Source organism: Acomys minous (genome assembly GCF_964271855.1).
Source record: "Acomys minous genome assembly, chromosome: 12".
In the NCBI taxonomy this organism is placed as follows: domain Eukaryota; kingdom Metazoa; phylum Chordata; class Mammalia; order Rodentia; family Muridae; genus Acomys; species Acomys minous.
This window is the reverse complement of record NC_140493.1, coordinates 23,342,966-23,369,469: the sequence shown is the minus strand read 5'-3', so window position 1 is coordinate 23,369,469 and position 26,504 is coordinate 23,342,966. Positions and strand designations below refer to the sequence as shown.

General features: G+C 54.0%; 4 protein-coding genes across 4 annotated transcripts in view; 3 read left to right on the top strand and 1 right to left on the bottom strand.

Moving 5' to 3' along the window:
• LGALS2 (galectin 2) overlaps nt 1-26,504 on the bottom strand; it is a 346,473-nt gene that overhangs the window by 183,151 nt on the left and 136,818 nt on the right. The gene's annotated exons all lie outside the window — the stretch shown is intronic.
• GCAT (glycine C-acetyltransferase) lies at nt 1,707-11,272 on the top strand. Its single transcript, XM_084748261.1, has 10 exons — nt 1,707-1,752; nt 5,474-5,862; nt 7,996-8,126; nt 8,765-8,866; nt 9,078-9,224; nt 9,591-9,745; nt 9,836-9,918; nt 10,082-10,253; nt 10,562-10,683; nt 10,964-11,272. The coding sequence occupies exons 2-10, from the start codon at nt 5,676-5,678 to the stop codon at nt 11,113-11,115; spliced, it is 1,251 nt and encodes a 416-aa protein (XP_084604387.1). The 5' UTR covers nt 1,707-1,752; nt 5,474-5,675; the 3' UTR covers nt 11,116-11,272.
• On the top strand, nt 3,136-5,223 carry H1-0 (H1.0 linker histone). Its single transcript, XM_084748263.1, has one exon. The coding sequence runs from the start codon at nt 3,416-3,418 to the stop codon at nt 3,998-4,000; it is 585 nt and encodes a 194-aa protein (XP_084604389.1). The 5' UTR covers nt 3,136-3,415; the 3' UTR covers nt 4,001-5,223.
• On the top strand, nt 13,737-18,477 carry GALR3 (galanin receptor 3). The gene is made up of 2 exons (XM_084748262.1): nt 13,737-16,060; nt 16,451-18,477. Exons 1-2 carry the CDS (start codon nt 15,702-15,704, stop codon nt 17,196-17,198), a joined length of 1,107 nt encoding a protein of 368 aa, XP_084604388.1. The 5' UTR covers nt 13,737-15,701; the 3' UTR covers nt 17,199-18,477.

The window sequence follows — 26,504 nt, the reverse complement described above, 5'->3', positions numbered from 1 at the left end:
GATCTCTTTTCTGCGCGTGGCTGTATTCTGAGTCCCTGATGCATGTTAAATACATTAGGAATCTTGAGCTCAGAATCAGCCAGGCCTTTTACCGGGAAGAAAACGACAGTGGCTGGAGAGTCTGCCACCCTTGTAAAGTCACCCAGACTTTTCAGGGCTCCTCTGTGTACCTTGCAGATGTTACAGTCAAAGGCTCAGTAAGCTCCCCCGCATAAGAATGTGATTTCCACTCTAACGCGACTTACGCGTTTTTCCACGCAGAGTTCTATTTCTCTGTCACACTAACCCGAGGCAGCAAAGCCACTTTTTGGGCAGTAGAGAAACAGCCCGGTAGCAGCGGGACTCCATGCAGAGACTACATTTCCCAGGAAGGTTGCCCGTACCGCTGCAGCTCCGAGGCTTTTAAAGGGCCTCACTGCTAAATCCGGGTCGGTCCGGGTCGGGGGTGGGGGTGGGACTTGGGGGTGGGATCGTCTGTGCGCTGGAAACCCCGCACCAGAGAGCCACCTGCGAGGGTATTGTGGGCGGAGGCAGGAGTCACCGGGCCTCCTGGCCCTGCAGTGTCCCAGAGGCGAGGCTAAGCAATGCCAGCCTGGTCCGGGAGCAGCTCCCCCGCCATCTCGCCGCACTGTGCATCTCCCAGAAAACCCCGCTTCTACCCCTAACTACCTAAAAAGTGGGAGGTAGAGCTGTTAATCTTGTGTCTCAGCGGGAGGTGTCGTCCCCACCCCACCCCCACCCTCGCGCGCACCCGCGCAGCCCAACCCAAGGCGCCCCTTCTCACAATTCTAAATATCAGGAGGATATGGACGTTTTTGGGATGGGATGTGTGTGTAGTAAATGTCAGAGGGGATAAAGATATCAGAGATGCGAGCCTAAATGAAGGTCTGGGGTCTGTGGGAGCTGCCTCTCACCTCTCCTTCCAAGCCCCAAGCCTTCCAGGTAAATGTGAGTGTGCGGTCCTGATCATAATATAGACCCTCTCAGGCAAAGGGTCAGGGAATTGGTGGGGAGCACCCTGCAAGCTGTAATGGGGCTGTGAGAATTTAAAAAAAAAAAAATCAAAATCAAAATCGTGTGATGCGATCGATTCAGTTTGTATTAAAGAAATATATGGTCCTAGGGGCGGCATGAAGGAGGGCGGTGCAGTATCTCAGAAGTAATGGCATTTGGGTTTCTTCTTAGTGGAACCCCAGAGAATCGGCTTTCAAAATAACCCAAACAAGCCTACGAGAATGTGTTTGCAAATTAAGAAATTCCAGGGTCACTAATATTATCAGAATTAAAAACTGTGACCTTTTGAACTAACCCGGTCCATGACAGTAGTCCCCTCACCTGGATAAGCTTGTAATGAGGGCACCGAGTCTTGGTCCCTCCCCTCCGTTCCTCCAATCATTTGGATTAATTTATGGTGGGTGCGCAAGTGTGTGTGTGTGTGTGTGTGTGTGTGTGTGTGTGTGTGTGTGTGTGTGTGTTCACTAGCTTGGTCTCAAGGACTGCTATGCTCAGTAGCCCTCTGCCCACACCTCCCCCAAGTTCAAAGCCCCACCATCTAAGCTGCTCTTGTTGGTGTGACAAACAGTCCCAGGCCTTAGCAGAGGTTAGTTCATCTTGATCAGCAACAACCCCCCACTCTCAGGTTACTGTTTAATGAAACATCTTCCTGCCCTTTTACTAAGGGAATAAAAGCACCGGGATTCAGGAATCCAGCCAGGTGGACCACCAGGAGCGCTGGCAAGAGGACCTAGCATTGTGAGTAAGAGGTTGGCTGCAGACAAGAGGATCTCTGGGGGGGTCTCTTCCGCAGATCTCTGAACCTCTAAAGTCCCCAGGACTCCCAACTGCCCAAGGTCGGACTACAGCCGGCGGCGCCCCTGCTCACTTCAAGGATTTGTGCCAAGTAGGGCGGGAAAGATGGATACATTTTAACAAAGACGTGGCGTCTTCTCAGCAAAATGGCGGTGGTCCCCACACGGCTCCCTGGTCGACTGCATACCTCCTGAGCCTAAGTCACCACCAGAGAAACGAGGTCTCCCTCCTCGGCTTTCTCCCTCAGCGCCCCATTTTCCAAGTCTCTAAAGCATGCGGGAGGGAGGCTCTGTTCGTCCCAGGGGTCCCCAGGACAGCCTCTGGTCAGAGTCTATGGGACAGTGTCTGTGAGGTGGATTGCACATCATCAAAGCACACCCCACTTTGAAGAGGCCAGTGGGAGAGGGGAACTTCACCCCCGGGTTTGGCCTCGGGGTCTTGCTTCCCACACCCCGCAAACTCCCAAGCTAAGAAGGCATATAAATGAACTCTTATGTTCGGATATATGGAAGGTGGGGGGGGTGTCTTTGAGGAGAGCAGGCACCCCGAGAGACCTTTCCCCATTCTCCCAAGGGTCCCAGGAAGCTTTAGGGGCTCGGGCTCAGGAAAGAATCTCCACTTCGAGGTCTGGGGGCGCGTCGAGGGGAGAGGCGACTCAAGAGGGGGAAGGGACAAAGTTTGAAAGTGCCCTTCCAACTCTTCCAGGGAAAGTTTCCTTGAGGGCCCCGCAGACAGAGAAGGGGTAGAGGTGTCAGGGGGGCTGTGGCCAGGTGACCCCCGAGAGGTGACAGGACCCCGGGGAGACGACCCCTCCCCCCTTGTCCCGACTCGGCCCGGCTGGGAGTCGCCAAGCTCGGGGCCGCGTGTGTTAGTTGGGGCCGCTTCTGCGCCGCTCCGCCAGGTTTGGGGACCCCGCAGGCAGCCAGGAGTGGGGTCCCTGGTAGTCCCAAGGGGGAGCTTTCCTATGAGGGGTCTCAAGCCCCGGGGTGCCCCGGCGCCGCAGAGCCAGCCCCCCGCAAAGGGGAAATGTGCCGGCGCCCCAGCGCTCCTCGGCGCCGTTTGGGGCTCGTGGAGGGCGCGGGGGGCGGTGGCCGGGGCGCCGGGGTCCCCAGCGTGGAAGTCTAGGGAGCCGGGCAGGGACCCAGAGAGACAGCGCGCGGCGAGAGGGCCGGGGCCGCCAGGAAAGGTCGGGTTTGCTCGGCGGAAGAAACACAGATGGCGGCGGCGCGGCGCCATTCCGGGCCGGGAGCAGGCAGCCAGCAGCCCAGTCCTCACCGCGGTCCGCCCGCCGCCGCTAAATACCCGGATGCGCCGCCCGAGCGCCAGACGCAGAGCTGGGTAAAGGGAGGCCGAGGAGGCGGAGGCAGAGGCAGCGCCAGGCGCCGGACGAGCGGCAGGACGGTGGGGGCTGGGACGCGCAGAAGCAGCCCGCGACCCGCGCCGGGAAGGACAGGAGCCGCGCGTCGCCCGCCCGCCCGCCCGCGTCCCCGGCAGCCGCACCAGGCGAGCGGGAGAGCCGATCCCAAGTCAGCTTCTGTCCAGCCTCCGGCGAGGGCTGGCCCTTCGGGAAAGGCTCCTTGGACAGCGCGGGAGCAGGCCGGCCACCATGACCGAGAACTCCACGTCCGCCCCTGCGGCGAAGCCCAAGCGGGCCAAGGCGGCCAAGAAGTCCACGGACCACCCCAAGTATTCGGACATGATCGTGGCTGCCATCCAGGCGGAGAAGAACCGCGCCGGCTCCTCGCGCCAGTCCATCCAAAAGTACATCAAGAGCCACTACAAGGTGGGTGAGAACGCCGACTCCCAGATCAAGTTGTCCATCAAGCGCCTGGTGACCACCGGTGTCCTCAAGCAGACCAAAGGGGTGGGCGCCTCGGGCTCCTTCAGGCTGGCCAAGGGCGACGAGCCCAAGAGGTCGGTGGCTTTCAAGAAGACCAAGAAGGAAGTCAAGAAAGTGGCCACGCCGAAGAAGGCAGCCAAGCCCAAGAAGGCTGCCTCCAAAGCCCCAAGCAAGAAGCCCAAAGCCACCCCGGTCAAGAAGGCCAAGAAGAAGCCGGCTACCACGCCCAAGAAAGCCAAAAAGCCCAAGGTTGTCAAAGCCAAGCCAGTGAAGGCATCCAAACCCAAGAAGGCCAAGCCCGTGAAGCCCAAAGCCAAGTCCAGTGCCAAGAGGGCCAGCAAGAAGAAGTGACCAGGCAGGCTTGGCTTGTGGACACTCCTTCCTCCCTCCTGTCTTCTGTGAATACGTTTCCCTCTCAATCTCATCATCTGCACCCCTTTGCCCGTCCTATTCTGACTTTATATAAAAAGGACAAGAGTTTGGATTCCTCAGGCGTCGTGGAATGATTCCTTTTTTTTTTTTTTTTCCTTAACCCATTGTGCAAAGACAGCAAACAGACCTCATCTTTGTGATGAAGATGTACTTTTTTTTTGTTGTTCTTGTTGATTTGATATTAACCTTACCGGGTTAGGGACTGGGGGTGGTTGGGGGGGGCGTGTTGGGTTTGTTTACTATGAACGCGAATGGAATTGTCGAAGTTCTGGCTAGGTGAGGGGGGAAACCCAGGGACTAAGGTTTGTCTTTTAAGGCTTTCTTAGGTTGCTTATCCCGTGAGTTTCAAAATCTTTGGTTGGGAGCAGGTGATAACCCACCTAGCTGGCCGAGGAGGGAGGGAAGGAAAAACTCCCTGGGCTGCCCTACCAATGGTGAGCATTTGGGGACCTGGTTTTTGTTTTTGTTTGTTTTCTCTTCTACCCTAGTGCCTCCCCATTGTCTAAAAGGGGTCCAAGTGACAGCTGGTTAGGGAAGCCATAGCTTCTCACTACCAGGATCTAGCCATTGGGGTCTTTTCAGCAGTCTCTGTTAAAATGGGAGTGGAATTAGGGGGAGGGGCGGGAGTCAGCCAAGTGCCTCAGTGTGCCTGTGGAGACTTGGGTTTTTCCACACGATTGATGAGTTGTGTCCTAAGAGGACTTTGTTCTTTTCCTTTTTTTTTCCCCCCCTTCCCCTTCCTGTATAAGATGTGGCTTTGCTTGGTGCCGCTTCAGCTCTACCACCTGCCACTTAAAACCCCCCAACCTCTTCTTGAGTCTTTTCTACGTAGCTGAGGAGGGGGCGAGGCAGGCAGTGGGCTGTAAGACCTACTACAGTTGATTTGAATTTGCTAGGTAGCTTTAGAGAGCCAGGGTGGTGTGCATGTGTGTATATGTATATATCCGTATCTAAGACTAGTATAGTAACACTTCGGGAGCTGGGAGAAAAAACCTGTACAGTTGTCTGTCTCTTATTTTAATAAAATAGGAAACCCGCGCACCTCCTACCCTTTTTAAACAAGTGTTATCGATAAGTGCCGGGGGAAATTTTTGCTGTGGTTGTAATTTTAAAACTTTAAAATAAAACTGGAAAAGGAAAAATCTGAGTGGTGCGTTTTTCCTCAACTGGAGAGTGAGGAGCAGTCGGATGGGCAACGTGGGGAGAGCTGGCGCCACGATCGCGCCGGAGAATACCGAAGCTTTGGAGTGACAGGAACCCTCTGGCAAGAACAGCAGTACGCGGTCGGCTCGGCACGGTCGGGGAGGGGTCTTCGGAAGAGATGGGTGTGTAGGGAAGGTCAGGAGACCGGAGGTCCTGAACCCGCTTTCTCTGTCTTCTCCGCTTCCCTAGCCCGGACCTCCAGAGTCCCGACTTACAAATCAATCCATTTACGTCCTCAGCGGACGCCGTCAGGCTCCGCCTGCTAGTAGGACCCACCATCCTCCTAAAGTGAACTCCTGTTGCTCTGATTGGCTGTCGGGGCCCTGCCCACGCCACGTGACGAGGAGTGCTAGGCAGAGGGCTGGCAGGCGCACGTCAGACTGTGGGCGCGATGTGGGTCAGCAGCGTGTGGCGGGCGACGCTGTCCACCGGCCGCCGCGGGTACTCAGCGCTGGAGCAGCTGCGCGGCACCCTAGACCGCGAGCTGGAAGGAATCCGCGAGGCCGGCACCTGGAAGAGTGAGCGGGTGATCACGTCCCGCCAGGGACCCAGCATTCGCGTGGACGGCATCTCAGGAGGTAATTTCCTCTCCTGGGAGCCCTCGTACCTGGCCAGGTGGCCAAGAGCCCTTCCAGCGCTTGCATGTGAATGGAGGCCCCAGGGTGGGTGTGGAAGAAGCACGTGCACGCGGAGCTGCTGGTCTTCACTTTGTCTCAGGCACACTATGGCCTCCTAGTGTTAACTCCACCTGTTTGAACCTGTTTTGAGGGAGGGAGGTGCCGAGGGCTGAGCTGCAAGGAGACCCAACCCGGTGAGAAAAAGTGAGCGACATCCAGCTGCATCAGCACCCTGCTTCCAGGAGGAGTGATAGGAAGAAAACCCTCAGTCCTCAGTGCCCCAGCAGCTGTGTTTGTGCTCTCTGGTTGCTACACCTTTATTCCTGATGACATCTGCATGCAAAAGAGACCAATTTTCCCCCTTGGTTTTTTCGAGACAGGGTTCTTCTGTGTAGCCCTGGCTACCCTGGAATCCTCTCTGTAGGTAGACCAGGTTGGCCTTGAACTGCGAGATTTGCCCACCTCTACCACCCAATTTCTCAGCTGAGATTAAAGGTGTGCACTACCGTGCCTGATTTTAGAGATCATTTTTTATTTTTTATTTTTTGGTTTTTCGAGACAGAGTTTCTTTGTTTAGCCTTGCCTGTCCTAGACTCGCTTTGTAGACCAGGCTGGCCTCAAACTCACAGCGATCCGCCTGCCAGAGTGCTGGGATTAAAGGCGTGCACCACCACACCCGGCTAGAGATCAGTTCTTGTAGAAAGGAAGCATGCCTTTATTTCTGGCTCTCAGGAGGTAGAAGCAGGCAGATCTCTGTGAGTTTGAGATCAGCCTGGTCTAAAGAGTGAGTTCCAGGACAGCTGGAGCTATGGAGAGAAACCCTGTCTCTGAAAAAGAAAGAAAGGAAGAAGCTGAAATGCAACTAGATTTCCCCAGACCCTCCACTGGCCAACTCCAGTGTCACAGGATATGGAGGTGGAAGGGCAGCTTCCACTAAAGAGGCTAAAGTCTAAGCAAGCAAGGGGATTACATCCCAGTATCTCTACTATCTTTCCCTTAAAGAGGACTGTCAAATGAACCTCTTGTCTCCTCAGAGAACCTTCAGCCAGATCAAACAGCTCAAGATATAATCAACAGGTTGAGGGTGTGGTTCAGTGGCAGAGTGCTTGCCCCAGCCCTCATAAGACTCTGGGTTCAATTCCCAGCATGCACACCACACACAAATGATAGGACATTTAGAGAATTGAGTTCTTAGACTGTTCGCGTCTGTCCCAGGTCAGGAGCTGCCCCTTCCACAGGCCTTGGATTCCTTGGACCAGCCTTACTAGCTTTTTAGGATTGCTAACAGAGACTTCTGGTCCGCCCACCCCTCTGGAGATTCAACTCTGGGGGCAGCAGGTGGGTGAGCACTGGAGCTAGAGGATCTAGTCCTCTTGCACAATCAAGAAAACCGGGGCTGGAGAGTTGGCTCAGTGGTTAAGAGCACTGTCTGCTCTTCCACAGGTCCCAGGTTCCATTCCCAGCACCCACATGGCAGCTCACAACTGTCTGTAACTCCAAGATCTGACACCCTACACCAATGCACATAAATTTAAAAATTAAATAAAAATATTAAAATAAAAAAGAAAGAAAGAAAAGTAAACTCGGGCATGGTGGCACACGCCTTTAATCCCAGCACTCAGGGACAATGGGCCTAAATGCTTCTGGCCTCGCCCTAGAGTAGATCATCTGAGCAGCTGTTACCTCTCAAGGGCAAATCCAAGTTGACTTCCTCTGGCCCTGGTCCCCGGGCCTAGCTCTGTGGTCTTTGTAGGCCCTTGCTGGCTTTACTTTCTTTCTAAACCTCAAACTCAGAGATCCACCTGCCTCTGGCTCCCTTGTGCTAGGATTACAGGGGTGCGCTGCCACGCCACCTGGCGTCCCTGCCTTACATTTCTTTTTGTATGTTTGTTTGTTTGTTTTGTTTTTCGAGACAGGGTTTCTCTGTGTGTAGCCTTAGCTGCCTTGGAACTCACTCTGTAGATCAGGCTGGCCTTGAACTCACAGAGATCCGCTTGCCTCTGTTTCTGAGTGCTGGGATTAAAGACATGCGTCACCACCTCCTGGCCCCCTCCTTGCATTTCTAAGCTGTGTTATTGGTCTTCTTTACCTCAGAAATCCTCAACTTCTGTGCCAATAATTACCTGGGCCTGAGCAGTCATCCTGAGGTGATCCAGGCAGGTCAGCAGGCCCTGGAGGATTTTGGAGCGGGCCTCAGTTCTACTCGATTCATCTGTGGGACCCAGGTACACAGCAGGTGTTGGGTGGGCACTGGCCCTGGCTCTCTGACCTCCACACATGTGCACAACTGGTATTGAAGTTTTTAAAAAGAGCATCGGGGCGCTGGGAGGTGGTGGCGCACGCCTGTAATCCCAGCACTCGGGAGGCAGAGGCAGGTGGATCTCTGTGTTTGCAAAGTGAGTCCAGGACAGCCAAGGCTACACAGAGAGACCCTGTCTCAAAAAAAAAAAAAAAAAAAAGAAACCAAAAACAAAAACCCAAAAACTCTACAGTCAGACCAAACGGCTTCCAAATCTAAGAAGTAAAGCCCTAAATAAGCGTAGGTTTACTGTGGTTCTCTTTGCTGTGGAGAAACCAAGGACAGTCTGATGTGAAGATGTAGCCCTGTCTCCAGCATCACTCAGAATCTCAGTACTAGACAGACCTTCAGTGCAAACAAAGGCCCACGCAGGCCCCAACCTCCACAGTGGGCGCAGCTGCTACAGTCCAAGGCTCCCAAGAGTCATCTGTGCCAAAGGAAGAGTGTGGCTGAGGCTACAGGCTTCCTGCACTGGGTTTTTTGGTGGCCATCCAATCCCCTGTCCTGTAGAACTTGTCCCACAAAGCGCCCAGGTACTAAACTTCACCTGTCTGGGTCCTTTAGAGCATCCATAAGGAACTAGAAGCCAAGATAGCCCAGTTCCACCAGCGTGAAGATGCCATCCTCTACCCCAGCTGTTTTGATGCCAACGCTGGCCTATTTGAGGTGTGTGAGGGCTGTGGATGACTCGGAGGTGGGCAGCTGGGAGAGTTTGGCACCATGTTGGGGCCACAGAGCCACCTATGTAGACTAGAAGGCAGGAGTGATGGGGGCTTGGTACTGACCTGGGCACCAAGTAGAGGTGGAGGTTTGCCTTGGGGGACGATATGAGGGGAGGGGACTTCCTGGTTAGCTATACGGGAACTCTTCCCCATAGGCTCTGCTGACCCCAGAGGATGCAGTCCTGTCAGATGAACTCAACCACGCTTCCATCATTGACGGTATCCGGCTGTGCAAGGCCCACAAGTACCGTTACCGCCACCTGGACATGGCTGACCTAGAAGCTAAGCTGAAGGAGGCTCAGGTGGGGCGAGGCCCTGGGGCTCCAGAGAAAGGGCTCTATTCCCCTCCTCAAGGAAATCAAGCTTGGAGGCGGGCTCCCGTGTCACAAAGAGCCTGAAGGGCAGAGGGGACCATTTAGACCGTCTCATCCCTCGTGCCCATGACTGTGTTCTGTAGCTCCGTGTCACTTGAGATCAAGCACCTTTTGAGAAGAAGGTGTGGAGCTGTGTGCCTAGGACCTGTGCCCACTCCAGCTTGCCCTCTTGAGGTCCAGGCCCTTTCTCAGCGGCAGGGCTAAAGTGCCTGAGCTTAGAAGAGATGGGCAAGGCGGTGGAAGAGCAGGTGGTTTGGTCCTACTACGTGTCACCTGCTCTTATCTGTCCCACAGAAGCACCGGCTGCGCCTGGTGGCCACAGATGGAGCCTTCTCCATGGATGGTGACATCGCTCCTCTACAGGAGATCTGCCGCCTCGCCGCTCAATACGGCGCCCTGGTCTTTGTGGATGAATGCCACGCCACTGGGTTTCTTGGACCCACCGGACGGTGGGCACATTGGAGGGCTGGGGTGGGGGCTTCTCAAGGTGGATGAAGAGTCAGGAGGCCATTGACAGCAGGTGGTTGCTTCCTTTGCAGGGGCACAGATGAGCTTCTTGGTGTGATGGACCAGGTCACCATCATCAACTCCACTCTGGGGAAGGCACTGGGCGGAGCATCAGGTGCTTACAGAGTGCTGTCTGTAGGGCCTCCTTCCCTACATGCAGGGCCTGCCTTGGAGGGGGTAGCGAAGATGGACACACTAAATAGAGGAAGGGCAATGTGGACGATAGGAGGGGTTTGCGGCAGTTCCTGGCCCCTGACTTTTTTTTTTCCTGGTTTTAGGGGGCTATACCACAGGGCCTGAGCCTCTGGTGTCTCTGCTACGGCAGCGTTCTCGGCCCTACCTCTTCTCCAACAGTTTGCCCCCTGCTGTTGTTGGCTGTGCTTTTAAGGCCCTGGACCTGCTCATGGGGAGCACCGCCATCGTCCAGTCTATGGCTGCCAAGACCAGGCGGTATAGTGCCCACAGGGGTGGATCAGAGTAGGGGAGATGGTAACCCCTACCCCTCTCTCTTCCCTTCCCCCACCCCCGCCACAGCATCCTCTGTTCTCCTGGGCTCTCTCCCGTCACTTCTACCTTCCCACCCCCCTTTGTCCTTCCTGCCTCTGTCCTGCTTCTGTCTGCCGCGGCCTGTGCCCCACCTGGGTTTTGGAGCCTATACTTCTTTCTGTCTTTAGTCCTTGCCCTTGCAGGGCCTTGCAGGGCCTCTCCCTTAGGCTCCATGGCTTCAAGCTACCTGTGACACTGAGCTGTGTCCCCAGGTTCCGCAGTAAGATGGAAGCTGCTGGCTTCACTATCTCAGGAGCTGATCACCCCATCTGCCCTGTGATGCTGGGCGATGCCCGGTTGTCATCTCAAATGGCAGATGACATGTTAAAGAGAGGTAAGATGGGGCAGAGTGTCCTCGGCGAGGGGGGGGGGATGGGACACCAACACCAACACACCTATAGACTGACTGCAGACCCTCCCTAGCCCGTGTCCTGCTCCTCCCTGCCCACACCACCTCTCCTAGACGAGCCAAACTTAACAAACCCCAGGCTATGAGGTGGCCCCACATGAGCTGGGTGGCTCCCTTGTTCTGCGGGTGGACCTCGGGACAGTAGGCCTTTCCATGTCATGGCCCTGAAGCCTGTCTGCTGCCTGATGTACTGCTGTCTTCCCAGGCATCTTTGTCATCGGATTCAGCTACCCTGTGGTCCCTAAGGGCAAGGCCCGGATCCGCGTACAGATCTCAGCGGTACACAGTGAGGAAGACATTGACCGCTGCGTCGAGGCCTTTGTGGAGGTGGGGCGGTTACATGGAGCTCTGCCCTAAGCTCTGGGTAGGGACTAGCAGAGCCTAAGTGCCTCAGGGGCCCTCTGGTCAGCCCAGCCTAGAGGCTCTGACTTCTACAGTCAGACGGTCGAGAGCCTGGTTGTAAATGGGTCTGTACTTGCAGTTGGAGAGACAACAATGTGGAAATTGGCGATGACATTTTGGTCTGCTTTATTCTTTCTGGGTAGGCCCAGTCCTGTGGCTAACTGAAGAATCAGGCAGGAAAAGCTGGGTCTTTGAGGGGCAGTCCCCTTCATGAGGGGTCCCCTTCCCCTAAACTGAGTTGGGATCCTGTGTCTGGGAGCCACCATTTGGTACAGCCGGGTTCTGTGCTGCTGAGCAGGGCAGCAGCGGAGAACCAGCCTTGTGGACCCTTTCCTCAGTCTAACCTTGGTGGGCACCTTGTGTACTGTGCACCATCCGGAGGACAAAACACAAACGCTGAATGAGAGGAGTTTGGGAGGTGAAGGCAGAGGATTCAGGACCTAGAGAAATGAAAGTGGGGCGTCACTGACGGCCATCTAACTTTTGCTTTCTAGAACTCCTTGTCCCTAACTCCGCAGCCTTAGGGCCCTGTAGTATGTCCCAGTTTTCCCCATTTTAGAAAACTACTCTTCTATTGGGAGCCACACCTTTCTGTTTCTGGTTCTCACACCGACATTCTGGCGGTGAGCCGCCAGAGGGCGCAGCGCACTCGGGCTCCAGCCTCTGCCTGCCCTGCCTCCTCAGCCCGCGGTGGGGGGGCGGGGAGGGGAGTTTAGGTGAGGAAATAGGAGGCTGGACCAAGCTGTAGGGCAGACCTCAGGCAAGACCAGAGGGGCTGGTTTGCTGCTGCTAAGGCCCTGTCCTTTATCTTCCCACCCACAAGCTTCTCTCCTGCTGCTATTACTCTAGGTGTAGCCTCCTTCCCACGTTGCTGACTTTGTTTTGCCGCGGGCACTGCGGGCAGGAGCGGGATGGAATCTCTGCATTCAGGCTCAGCCTCCCAGGCCTCCGAATGCGGCTGCGGGCTGAGTGCTGCGGTGGGATGGCCTTGGGAAGGTCCTTAATTTGCTTCAAGTAGAACTGAAGACTAGAGGCGCTTTTGTTTGTTTGTTTTTGTTTGTTTTTTAATGAAAAACAGGAACCAAAGCCCTTGCCTCTCTACCTCCAGCTCACTTGTCTGCTACTCGGCAGATCCTTAAAGCTGGGCTTCTGGGAATCCTTGATCATAACAGTAGTGCTGAAAGGGTTGCAGCCTGGCAGGAGGCAGCTGTGGCTTCGTCAAGGGCAGGGCCACCTGCAGGCCACCACTATCAGGTGGAGAGTACCTGATACCGGGTTCCCCAGCAGCAACATGATGTGTGTGTCCTGTGCAGGCTGACATGTCATGCCCAGGAACCAAGAGCAACCATTAGGTGATATTTGTGGTAGGCATACTTAGCCAGGACAAGAACGCCAGGCCCGGGTCCACCCACACCTACGTGAGGCTGCAGGAATCGCCCACCACGCAGTGGCACAGCACAAGAGCCACCTCCTGCAGCTACCAGCTACCAACACTGCGGCTGGCATTGTTTTCCAGGAGGCAGTTCCTGTAGCAGCTGCGCTGTGACCTCCTGGGCCAGTTAGCCATGGTGGTACCCCGTGCTGTCAAGCAGCTTCTGGCTCAGCAAGCCAGATGCTCCAAGTTTGGTTCTCTTGCCTTGCAACACTTCAGGCATCTAGAAGGGGTCGTAGGAGGTGCACCTCTTAGGGTACATTGTTTCAGAGTCTTGGGGCTCCTGTGACAAGCTGTATGGCATTGGAAGACTGGAGGACCAGCTGCGGATCAGCCATAAGTCCTCGTCTGGCTGAGTCCAGGCCTCCAAGGCTCGCTCCAAGACACACTGTCCTTGTCCTCTGCATCCGGCATGGGGGTTTAAGATGGAGGCTAGCAGGAGTAAAGGGGGAGGAGGTGGTGGTACGGACACCCTGGGGCTCTAGCCATGATGGTCTGTCCTCCCTGCTCCACAGCCAGCCTCTCGCTGACCTCCTCCCTTCCCTCCTCTCCTCTGCTTCCCTTGGTACTTTGGAGCCCAATACCAGCAGGAAAGGAGGGGGTGTGGAGGCCAGTGGGGGTTCCCAAGGTGTGGAAAGAGGTCATCTGGGACTCAGGAATGGATACCTGGGTTCCCACTTCTGGAAGCTTTAAAAATCTCACACCAAAAAAAAAAAAAAAAAAAAAACCGTCACACCAAGTCTAGAGACCTGCAGGCGCCCTGCGCAGTGATCCCAAGACCCCACCTTTGTGATCCTCAGCTCCGCTGGCTCTGAAGTTCAGCTTTGCAGCCTCTAGGTCTGATTCCTAATGACTTCAATCCAGTGGGTCTCTGCGTGTGGGGTTGTGACACTAGAGAGGCCCCCTGGGACCCTGGTAACTGCATAGGAACCTCTCCCAGGCGCTGGCTTTGGAGAGCGGTTCCCAGATCGTCCTGGCCCCCATGGGACATCACACTCTTCTCTGATGTCCCCTCCAGCTTCTAGAACTTCCTTCCCGGCTCGCTGCAGGCTGGCTTCTGCCCGTGATACAGCTGTCCAGGATCCAATCTCTTGGTTGCTGAGTCTAGTGATCCAACCCCCCCCCAACCCCCCATGGCTGATGCTCTACCTCGGAAGCCTCTGGCTATAGACCACTCCTCCGCGAGCTGAAGCCATTCAGCAACATCTAACCTGGTTCCTGTCTGGACAAGAGGCTCTCAGGTGGACTAAATGATCTTTTCTGTTCTTTTTTTCCTTTCTTTTTTAATTTTTATTTATTTATTTATTATTATTTGTTTGTTTTTTGTTTTTTGAGACAGGATCTCGCTGTGTAGCCTTGGCTGTCCTGGACTCGCTTGGTAGACCAGGCTGGTCTCAAACTCACAGGGATCCACCTGCCTCTGCCTCCAGAGTGCTGGGATTAAAGGCGTGCACCACCACGCCCGGCCTTTTCTGTTTCTTTTAATCTCACTTATAACAAACTTCTTACAAAACGAAGAGGCGCGGGCCATGTTCTCCCTCTAGAACTTTCTTAAGCTTCTCCCCAGCCCCTTATGGTTCTCAGGCTAAACCAAGAAAAGGCCTGGTTTTCAATAGAAAAGGGAAGGAAATGGGCCTCTGGGGATTCATAGACCCTGAAGCATGGGTTCCTTCCTGAAGTTCACAACAACGAGACTTTCGTCCTGGTTTCCCAGCCTTGGAAACTCCAGATAAAACTAGAAATCCTCCCTAAGCTTCTTAGATCAGAGGGGGAGGAGTCACAGGCAGGGCCACAGGAGGTGGGAGGTGCCGGGAATGGGCTGAGCCCCGGGCATGGAAGGGTTAACCACAAAGCCAGTCTCATAGAGCGAGATCAATGGGTTACTGCCAGAGAGAGAATGAGGTAGCAACAACGCAGATAGGCAGAAATGAGCCGGGCAGGAGAGCGTGCCACCCCGGGGAAATCTGGGTCTGAGGAGGAGGTGGCCAGTCCACTCCGGAGCAGCAGGGAGCCAGTGCCCACATCCAACTCAGCAGACAGCTGAGAGGACAGAGGAGAGGAGGGGAGAGGAGAGGAGGGGCCTTGAAGAGAAGAGAGAGAAATAGGAAGCAGAGATATATACCTGCAGGGAGACACCGAGTGTAGCCAGCGGCTGAGGCAAGAAGGGCCAGCCTGGCCTTTCTACCAGGAAGCATGCTGGGGCCCAGTGCCTAGGGTGAAGGTGGGTGCCGGTCATCCTGGGCTTGGGGGCCTGTTGCATGCTGGGTGCTGCGCTGGGGCAGGTGTTTCCCCTTCTTCCCTCCTCCCTGCCTCCTGAAACCCCCACCCCCCTGCTCCACTGGTCCTGGAGTGCAAGGGGATCCACAGGTTGTAAACTGCAGGGTGGGGCGCAGATGAAAACAGGCAGTGAGCACACAGCCATGTGCACTGGGACTTATGTGAGCAATGGGGGGGGGGGGGTACCACCTGTTACAGTTTTTCAGATGAGCACTTCAGCCTAGGAGTCAGGATGACAGCAGCCCCAGATTTCTCGCTCAGGGTGGGATCTTAGCTACTCATGTCACGTACCTAGGCCTCAGTTTCCCTATGTATAGAGCAGAGGCAATGACTTCTATGGCCTTCCTAGCTTTGCCGCTGTAGTGCTCTCATGAGAATGGACTCTCCCAACGATTCGGGGATGTCACCAGTGCAGCCTGTAGTCACAAAAATGTCCCTAAACACAAGGGTCTCTCCTGAGCTTTGGATCTGGTTGAAGAAGAAAATATACAAACACCCAGAGTCCGTGCTGCCCCTCCCCCGGCTTGCAGCATCTTCATCTTATTCTGCCTGTGTCTTCACGTGCCTTATACGTCCAGAGTAACCCAAATGGTCCTCTAGGTTCTGGGTTACAGAGGTGTTCCCTAGGAAACCAAGGAATAGTGCATGCACACACACACACATATGACTGTGGCAGGTTCTTGCTCACGCAGTGGCTTTTGACTCTGCTCAAACCTCTTCCATCTCTCATGAACTTCTTCTAGCCCAGGAAACTTGGTCAGAGCCAGGCTGGAGGAACCACGGCCCTTCCTGTCCGAGGATCCGTTTTTACTCTTCTCCATCTGATTGGAAGATGGCTGACATCCAAAACATTTCTCTGGACAGCCCAGGGACTGTAGGAGCTGTGGCCGTACCTGTGGTCTTTGCCCTCATCTTCCTGTTGGGTATGGTAGGCAATGGGCTGGTGTTGGCTGTGCTCCTGCAGCCTGGCCCAAGTGCCTGGCAGGAGCCGGGCAGTACCACGGATCTCTTCATCCTCAACTTGGCGGTCGCCGACCTCTGCTTCATCCTGTGCTGCGTGCCCTTCCAGGCGGCCATCTACACGCTGGATGCCTGGCTCTTCGGAGCTTTCGTGTGCAAGGCAGTACACCTACTCATTTACCTCACCATGTACGCCAGCAGCTTCACCCTGGCCGCTGTCTCAGTGGACAGGTGAGGTGTACTCAGGGGCCAGAGGTGGGTGGGAGGAAAAGAAGGCCTCGGTGGTCCCTGCCCTTCCCCCCCTCCACTGTGAACTCCAGAGGACATTTCTGTGTCCCAAGTGTCAGCACAGGTGAGAAATGTACAGCAACAAAACAAACTCCCAAAGCGTTGTCCGAAGCTAAGTCCCCACACCTGGCCCCGCATTGCCCTCCCATCCGCTTCCGTGGCTCAAAACTCCCGAGCCGATGGATAGACGACCTTGGGTGAGTCGCTGCTCTTTGGGCCCTTGCTAGATCCCTGGCAAGGGGGTGGGATGCAGAACTGATGTCAGGTCCCCAACGGGGTGCGCGCAGGAGGCCCCGCTCCCTGACCGCGCGCCCTCCCCCTCCGGCCCCGCAGGTACCTGGCGGTGCGGCACCCACTGCGCTCGCGGGCCCTGCGCACCCCGCGCAACGCGCGCGCCGCGGTGGGGCTGGTGTGGCTGCTGGCGGCGCTCTTTTCCGCGCCCTACCTCAGCTACTACGGCACGGTGCGCTACGGCGCGCTCGAGCTCTGCGTGCCCGCCTGGGAGGACGCGCGGCGGCGCGCGCTGGACGTGGCCACCTTCGCCGCGGGCTACCTGCTGCCGGTGGCCGTGGTGAGCTTGGCCTACGGGCGCACGCTGCGCTTCCTGTGGGTGGCCGTGGGTCCCGCGGGCGCGGCGGCAGCAGAGGCGCGCCGACGGGCGACCGGGCGCGCGGGGCGAGCCATGCTGGCGGTGGCCGCGCTTTACGCGCTGTGCTGGGGCCCCCACCACGCGCTCATCCTCTGCTTTTGGTACGGTCGCTTCGCCTTCAGCCCGGCCACCTACGCCTGTCGCCTGGCCTCGCACTGTCTCGCCTACGCCAACTCCTGCCTCAACCCGCTCGTTTACTCGCTCGCCTCGCGCCACTTCCGCGCGCGCTTCCGCCGCCTGTGGCCCTGCGGCCGTCGCCGCCACCGCCACCACCGCACCCATCGTGCCCTCCGTCGAGTCCAGCCAGCATCTTTGGGACCCGCTGGTTATCCCGGCGACGCCAGGCCTCGCGGTTGGAGTATGGAGCCCAGAGGGGACGCCCTGCGCGGCGGAGAGACTAGACTAGCCCTGTCCGTCCGGGCACCACAATAAACCCTGCGTGCCTGGACTCTGCCGGCTGTCAGTCTGTCCACGGAAAAGCGTCTTAGAGTGTGGCAGCTTAGCCGAGCTCCACCTCAGAGCAGAGGCAGAGTTGCAGTGACACGTGGGTGTGGTTAAAATTGGTGCACCCAACCAGACACAGGGTCCCATAGCAGGTGACCGCAGGCCCTATCCAGAGCCAGTCTGGCAGAACAGACCTTTCATTCGCCTGGCCTGCACCTTTTGGTCCCAAGCCTGACTTACTTTATTTTTTATTTTTTATTTTTTAAAAGGTAGAGACTGATTCAAGTAGCCCAGGCTGGCCTAGAACTAGCTACTGTACTATAACTAGCCAAGGATGACCTTGAACTCCTGATCCTCCTGCTTCTATGACCCAAATGCTGGGATGATGGCTGCCCCCAGATTCCTGGCTTGTTTGTTTTGTTTTGTTGGTTTTTCGAGACGGGGTTTCTCTGTGTGTAGCCTTGACTCTCCAGGACTTGCTTTGTCGACCAGGCTGGTCTCGAACTCACAGAGTTACGCCTGCTTCTGCCTCCCAAGTGCTGAGATTAAAGGCCTGTGCCACCACTGCCTGGCTGGACTCCTGGCTTGTACAAGTACAAGCAGGGAATAGCAAATATTTCCTTAGCGCTTACTATGTACCTCACAGAATGCTTTATTCTTCAATTATCAAGCTTTGTAAAGTACACACTACACATGGTTAACCTTCTTTTACAGGTAGAGAAAGGAAGGGTCTGGAGAGAGCCTAGGGAGGGTTTGGTAGTCACTGGCTCCAAGTCTATGGCTGTCTTAACGTTTTTCACTCTGTGGCTTTTCTTTTGTTTCTTCCATTTCAATTGGTTTATATATTTTTTTAATTTTTTTTAATGCATTGTATGGAAGCTAAGCCTTTGTGAATGGTAGGTAGGCAAGTGCTCTCCTGCTGAGCTATATCCCAGCCTGGGTTCACTATCGCTTTACTTCTGCATTGCAGCTCTTCTGCTCCCCACATCTGAGTCCATGTTCTAGAAGCTTCCTAGCTCCCAGGCAACCTTCCTTCAGAATTCTGCTTGGCCGCTGAGGCTGTGCAGCCAGTGGCCTTCCTGTAGTCATGTGGTCTTGGGACGGTTCCCTAGCCCTGACACTTTGAGCATTCCCCTGAACTCTTTGGTGTTCCTGGTTCACAAGAGATATTGACCCTTACTTGGGCCCCAGCTGGCCTCGTATGGGCCTTGATTGTCCTACCACCTCTGAGGAGGTCGTGGCTGTAGAAAAGACTAATTAACCAATAAATCAGTCTTGTGGGTCCCAAGCTGCCTGCTTCCAACCTTCCCTTCCCACGTGTCAATAATGTTGATTACCTCCAGGGGCTGGAGTCTGCAGCCTGTGTCTCTCCCTGACACACTTCTTGTCTGCTGGATGGAGCACCCTGTGGAAAGGCTCTCCCTGGCAGGAGGCAGCTGCTTGCTGGTCATTACGACCTGCCACCTCCTGCTGACCCAGAAGTCAGAATAGCAAAAGGAAACTGACATCAGCCAGGAAAACAGCTGCTTTCAGGGCCCAGGCAGGTCCCCATACCAGCTCTGGTGTCTTCTCCCAGGATTCTGCCAAGGTCCCAGGCTCAGTGGGGGAAATTCACTGGCCGTAGGGAGTGTGTTGCTGCCTCTTCGTCAACACGTGGTGGTTGACACCACTTCTGTGCCTCACCCAACACTGGTAGACAAGGGGGCAGTGTCTCCATTTTCAGAGGAGATACCTTGGGCGCAGGGAGGCAGGTGACGTGAAGAGAGACAAACAGAAACGAGGGGTGTATGGTAGCGCGCCCAAGTGTTTACCAGCCTCTGAGTGGACAATGGAGTCCATATACACTGGCATATAATTCCATATATAAAAAAGAGTATGAGTCACAGCGGACAGGCCTTGAAAACAGGTAGTGATACATATATTGGCTACCTCTGTTTACATAAAATGCTAGGAATGAGCGAATTCATAAAGACAAAACACCACTTGCTGTTTGCTTAGGTCTTGGGGTGGTACAGAGAAAGGGATGACAAATAGGCACAGTGGCATACTCAAGGGGACAGGACAGCCAAGGCTATAGAGGAAACTCTGTTTCAAAAAAACAAAAACGAGAGGAGAGAGAAAGAGAGAGGGATGAGGGTGCTAATAGGTACTGACTTTCTTCTGGGGTTGATGAAAAGTTCTAAAATTAGATTACTAGGGCTGCATAAGGCTTGCCTCCTGTGCAGAAAGCTCTGGGCTCAATCAAGCTTTGAGGTCAATTCCCAGAAGGCGGTAGCTCACAGGTGTCTGTAATCTCAGCACTTGGAAACTGCATGTCAGAGAAACAGACGTTCAAGATCAGTGGGTCAGACGTGGGGGGTTATGCCTCAGCCAGATGTGGCAAGCACTTTCATCCTAGCAAAGGCGAGGCAGAGGCAGCAGCAGCAGCAGCACAGTGGTTTTGAGGCAGACTTGGTCTATACAGTGAGTTACAGGACAGCTAGGGTGTAGTAACAAAGCATCATCCTTGCCTATGTAGCAAGTTCAAAGCCATCATGAGACTCCCCCCAACCACCTCAAAATAAATAAATAAATAAAAAGTGGGAGGGACTGGGCAGAAAGATGCTCATTGGATGAAGGAGCCTGCTGCCTGAGTTTGATTTCCCTAGAACCCACACTGTGTAGAGAATCCACTCCTATGTGTGAAGTGGGACCTTTTCATACACGTGTGTGAATATGAATGGTACATACACTCATTAAAGCAAAAATAAGTGGGATATTATGATGCGTGGCTTTAATTCCATCGTGCAGGTAAGCAGATCCCTGTGAATCTGCGGCTAGCCTGGTCTACATAGCAAGTATCAGACCAGCTAGGGATACACAGATCCTGCGTCAAATTTTGTTGTTGTTGTTGTTTTGTGTTTTGTTTTGTTTTTTTTTAAAATATTTATTTATTATGTATACATTGTTTTGCCTGCATGTACCCCTGCATGCCAGAAGAGGGCACCAGATCTCACTATAGATGGTTGTGAGCGACCATGTGGTTGTGGGAATTGAACTCAGGACATCGGGAAGAGCAGGTGGCGCCCTTAACCTCTGAGCCATCTCTCCAGCCCTCCGGTTTTTTATTTTGTTTTGGTTTGTTTTGTTTTTTCCAGACAGGGTTTCTCTGTATTAGCCTTGGCTGTCCTGGACTCACTTTGTAGGCCAGGCTGGGCCTCAGACTCACAGCGATCTGCCTGACTGCCTCCCGAGTGCTGGGATTAAAGGCGTGCGCCACCACGCCCAGCTTAGAGTTTTGTTTTGTTTTTTGTTAATTTTTTTTAAAGACAAAAATAAAATAAAATTAGATCATTATACTGTGCAACCCTGGGATACGCCAACAACACTGAAGTGTGCAGATTGACATATAAATTATATTTCAGTAAGTACATTTAAAATATAAACCAAAAGTGGGTCTGGGACCCACTCTAGACCTGGGGGACAGTTTCAAGGGCAGCCCAGCATCATTGTGTAAATATAGAAGTGCAGCTGAGAAAGCTGTCAGAGTACGCACTTGCAAAGCAGAAATGGAGACGGGAGCTGGGCACACCTGTAATCCCAGCAGCCAAGGAGGCAGAGATGGGTGGATACTTGAGATCGGAGCACTAGGTACCACAAAACATCAACCCCAAGCCTGGCTGTAAGAGAAGCCTGGGAGCTGGGCATGGTGGGGCACACCTTTAACCCCAGCACTAAGGGAGCAGAGGTAGGCAGATCACTGTGAGTTTGAGGCCAGCCTGGTCTACAAAGAGAATCCAAACCAACCAAGGCTATACAAGGAAACCCTGTCTCGGGAGAGATGGGGGTGGGGGAGAAGCCAGGGGAGCCAGGCATGGTGGCGCACGCCTTTAGTCCAGGCACTCAGGGAAGCAGAGGCAGGCAGATCTCTGTGAGTTCAAGGCCAGGACTACACAGTGAAACCCTGTCTCAAAAAACAAACAAACAAACAAACAAACAAACAGCAAAGAGCTAATCATATATCTCACTTGGAAGAGTACTTGCTTACTATGCATGAAGCCCTGAGTTCAATTCCCAGTACTGCCAGAAAGAGAGAGAGAGAGACCCTCCCTGGCCAGGCAAACAAGAATTTCAGAGGGAACTTTTTTATTTTTATTTTTATTTTTGGTTTTTCAAGATAGGGTTTCTCTTGTAGTCCTCTGGCTTTCCTGGCCTCGATCCACCTGCCTCTGCCTCCCGAATGCTGGGATTAAAGGCGTGTGCCACCATGCCCTGCTCAGAGGGAACATTTGTAAACATGTTTATACCTGTCCATTTGTGTGTGCATGGTGTAAGCCTTTTGTTTTGTTTTGTTGAGGTATGGTCTCACTATGTAGCCTTGGCTAGCCTGGAATTCAGAGATCCTGCCTGCCTCTGCTTCCAGAATGCTGTCTTTAAAGGCGTGTGCGGGCCAGCTGTGGCTTTTCACGTGGTAGCTAGAGCTCAGACTCAGGTCCTCAGGGCTTGCAAATCTGAACTCTCTCCTGGCCTTTCTTTTGGTGTTTGTTAGAGGGCCCTGCTGTGTAGCCTGGCAGACCTCCTGTGCTTATTATGTAGCCCAGACTAGCCCCAAAGTCACAGAAATTCTCCTGCCTCAGCCTCCCAAGTACTGGGATTATAGGCATGCAACACTGTTGCAGTTAATTTACCAGTAAGACCTAATAGTGTTTATTATTAGGCCTATAATTATTATTATGGCAGTATTTTCTAACCTGCTAAGCAATTAATCAAGACACAGACACCTGTTATATTTTAAAATAACCTTAGTTAACCTAGGGCAGGGCAGATATTAATCCCCTAAACTACTTCCCATAGTGGGGCAGGCATGGGATCCCTGCCCCAATCCCATGCCATCTGTTTCTAATAATTTCTATCAAGCCACCTCCCATCCATAATCCCAAATACTTGCTCATGTTCTTCATCTGGGCCAAATCTTCCATCCACGCCAGCCATGTGCTTCTCCTCCAGCTAACCCATGATGCAGGCTCCTTTTTCCTCTCCTCTCCTCCAATCTCTCTTCCTCCCAAGATTCTCTCCCCCGCCCCCAACTCCCCAGCCAGGTAACCTTAGCTACACCTATCCCATTTGCCCTGTCCAGGTGTGATGGCCTTTTATTGGTCACACAGGTTAGGCTCTTAGGCAAGGTGGGTCACAGAGACAGCAAGCAGTGATTAGCATCAAAATACATCAGACCAACCTCCACCACACCACCACACCTGGCTCCTGAGGTGACACTTATATAAAGGCTCATTTTGCTAGAGGAAGGCAGAGGAGCCGAAAGCAAGCTTACGCAGCAGCTCCTGTAAGAGAGGAGGGTGAGCTCAGTGGGGACAGCAGGAAATTCATCTCTCAGGCAGACCTGGCTGGACAAACCATGGTTTCCGAGAGGGAAGAGGAGAAGAAGCAATGGCTCCTTCTGAGGCATTGCTTGGAAAACCCAAGGTTTGCCCTTACAGGCCGGGAGCCCCCGGGAAGAAAGCCTCAAGGCCTGGACCAGAGCTGGAAAATGCTATTTTTATTTATTTATTTTGGTTTTTTGAGACAGGGTTTCTCTGTGTAGCCTTGGCTGTCCTGGACTCACTTTGTAGACCAGGCTGGCCTTGAACTCACAGCGATCCGCCTGCCTCTGCCTCCCGAGTGCTGGGATTAAAGGCGTGAGCCACCACCACTACCACCTGGCTGGAAAGTGCTTTTTGCATAGACATGACAGGAAGATTGACAGCCTGCCAGTAACCTTAGGCTTGGCTCCCAGGATGCTAGGGTTTGTTTCAGGGAGAGCCAGGCATTGCCATAACTTGGTTAGGAGAGAACCTTGTGTCCTCTGGAGGCCAAGGCAGGCAGTTGGGCCTGGAGTAGAGGTGGAGTGAAACCAGCCACTGCTCTCAGAGCCTAGGAGAGGTCACCTGAGCCAAGGCCTCAGCAACCCTTAGTCAAGGCTGGGGGAGCCTCGTAAGGCAGAAGCCTTTCCCAGCTGGAGCAAGGTTTGGATCCTGTAGGCCTTGCCTTCTGGTTGGGGAAAAGTCTATCTGTCTACCTTTCTTCCATCCTCCCCACCCCCTTTTTGAGATGTGTTCTCACTATGTAGACCTGACTGACCTTGAACTCAGAGATCTACTTGCCTATGCCTCCTGAGAGTTGGGATGAAAGGCTGTTCTACATGCCCAGCTGGTGCCAACCTTGTAAAGAGCAGTATGCAGCGCTCACCTTTGAGCACCTGCCAGACACAACAGGAAAGACAGCCAGGACTGTGGAGCCCAGAGAAGGGTCCATCATAGTGGAGATATCCCGCCCCCCCGCCCCCCCCCAAAGACTTCCTGGAGAAGCTGTGCCCAAGGTCATTCACTGTGGCACAAGGAGGAAGACACGGAAGACTGTTGGCAGGTCCTGTGATGGCAGGGTCCTGTGATGGCAGGGTCCTGTGATGGCAGGGTCCTATGACAGCAGGGGTTCCCTCAGGAAGGAGGTGAAAGTGATGGAGACACACTGTGAAGAACGCTCTAGTTTTCATCTGAATGGAAAACTGGCTCCTTCCTGGGGACAGTGAGGAGCCACCACTCTGGTTCTGAAACCAGAGCGATTTGATGAGTTTCAGGAGCTTTCTGTTGCTGCCAACACTGGCTTTTATGTGGTAGAGGAACCAAGAGAGAGCCGGGCGTGGTGGCACACACCTGTAATCCCAGCACTTGGGAGACAGAGGCAGGTGGATCGCTGTGAGTTCAAGGCCAGCCTGGTCTACAAAGTGAGTCCAGGACAGCCAAGGCCACGCAGAGAAACCCTGTTTCAAAAAACCAACCAACCAACCAACCAACCAACCAAAAACAAAAAACAAGAACCAAAAGAGACTAGTGCAGGGACACCAGTCAGCCTGGTGAAAATCCAGAGAGCGCAAGACATTCAGGACAAAGACAGTGGGGCACTCAAACAGTCAACCATGTGGGAGGTACAATTGTCAAGACTGATGACAGCTGAAGAAGAAGAGGAACAAGATACCTCAGATGACACCCAGGCTTCCAGCTTGGGGTAACAGTGGGGGATAACTAAGGGGACAGATTCAGAGGAAGGTGATGAGCTGGGTTGAGGCACATCAGACTGCAGGACCTAGGTGGGGCATGGTGGGGTGTCCTCAGGGAAATAGTGTGCCATGCCGGCCCATTTTATTTGGCACCTGGCTCTGGAACTTATGTCGCCTCTGCTTTGGTTTGAATCTAGAGACCAGAAAAGTTGAGTAACTTGCTTTAGACCATCGAGCTCAGAATTGTCTGATTTGATGTGGTGTAGGCACACCACGTGGCACAATGCAGCCGATGGGGGTGGGGTGGGGTGGGGGGTGGGATGAACCAGAATGTGCAAAGAATGTGGCCTCCCTATGCCCAACCCTATGCTACTCCCATCACAGGGCGCTGGACCCGGGCTAAGTGAGGACTCTCTCTCTGGTGTAGCCAGCCCCTCCCCGTGCTTCAGGCTAGAAGAGACAGCATCATCTATCAACTCCGAGGTGTGGACCTGGGGGACAAAACACCAATTAACCACCCCAGCTTTCCTATTAATGAGCACGGCTTCCCAGAGGAGGGCTCAGTTGTGGGCTGCTGGCTGTAAGATGTGAAGTGGGGGGAGGGGGGCTGAGAGTGGGGGTGCAAGGTGGAGCTGGGCAGGCTGAGAGCCGCTTTAAGAGGCTTACACTGATTAAGGAGACATCTGCTTGACAGCAAGCGAGGTGGTTTGTGTAGGGGTGAGGCTGGAGTTGGGAGGATGGTGCCAGGGCAGGATGGATAGGGTACTATGCTGAGGCTGCCTCGGCAGCATCCATGGAGCTGGGACAGGTGCCGTGCCGGCCTCAGCCGCCAGCTGCTGTACTGAAGGCCTCTTGGTAAACAGGGCTGTTTGAGCTGGGTCTCTCTCCAAGGCACTGTGGTCCTATCCCAAATAACCTTCTAGGGGCCCTCCCTGGCCAAATCTACTTTCCTTTGTACCCAACCCCTCACCCACTGGGGGTCCCCTCCCCAAAGAGTAACTAGGGCTACCTAGGCTCCTGACCTCTGACCATCATAGCACCCCGTGCATGCCTTACCCATCCAACACTGTACTGTGAGCTCAGCAAGAAAAAAAAAAAAAAAGAGCCAGACCCTCTGCTTCCAAGATCACTGACCTGTCAGGTCACACAAACAGGCATTCACTCAGTGTGGCCCATCCTACCAAGCACGTCCTAGGAGTGCTGCGGACCCTGGGCTTTTGGAAGCCAGATGAGTGGGGAGAATGCTAGACTGACATTGCTGATTTCAAGCAAGCCACCTTCTGCCTACGCCTGTTTCCCATGTCTGTAGAATAAGGGATAGAGTGTATACCTAAAGACAAGGTAACACTTCACCACAGACACTAAGAATATTCAGAACACTGGCTGGCACACAGTAGGCATTCCACACATCTGGTCACCCTCTGTGGGGGAGCTCTGTTTTCGGGCATGGTAGAAACAGCATGAGTTTTAAGGTGGATCTAGCTGCCTGGGTGGGGGACCCTGGCAAACCTGTTTGGTTAGGTGTAGGTAGCAGCAGAAGCAAGCCCACCTCAAATGTGAACATGTCATGCGTGGTCTGAGTAAGTGCTCAGGAAGGCTTGTTCATGTAAGGGAAGAAGCAGTCAGCTCAGGTCCCGGCACTGCCCACTGCCCCGCTGCCTGTCTGTGGCTTCCAGGCAGCCAGCTCCAGAGCCAAGCCAGGAGGACTCATTTCTTCAGCTCAGTTCTTTCCTGCCCCCGCCCAAACCATCACCCAGGGCCCACTTATATGTTTTCTGATTCATTCCAATGTCTGGGCTGACGCTATCTGGCTGGTACTTCAGACTGATTCAGGGTTATAGGAAATATTCTGGCTGGAAGTGGGCCAAGGCAGATTGCCTGGCCACTTGGCCAGTGTTTGATGATTAACCTAGAAGCCAGTTTCCTGCGTCAAGCCCTCCCTCCCTTCACAGTCCACACAGCCACAGAGGGAGTTAGCAGTAGACAGTGCTAGGGCCAAGGGAGCTCTTGGGGCCTCGTCTGCAAGAACCAGGGATGCAGGCCCTTCTTGTTCCTGGAGGCCCAGGCTTCAGCAATCAATCAGTCCCTGTGTCCGGCTGTCTTAGAAATTCTGGGTTACCTAGGGGCAATTTCCAACTCTTCAAATCCAAAGCAGCAACAGCCTGGGACAAGGTGTCCTCAGCATGTGCAGGCTGCCCCAGAGGCCAGCTCTTCATGCTTCTGTTTCCAGGGCACCAAAGGTAGAATCCCAACTTTCTCTTTTT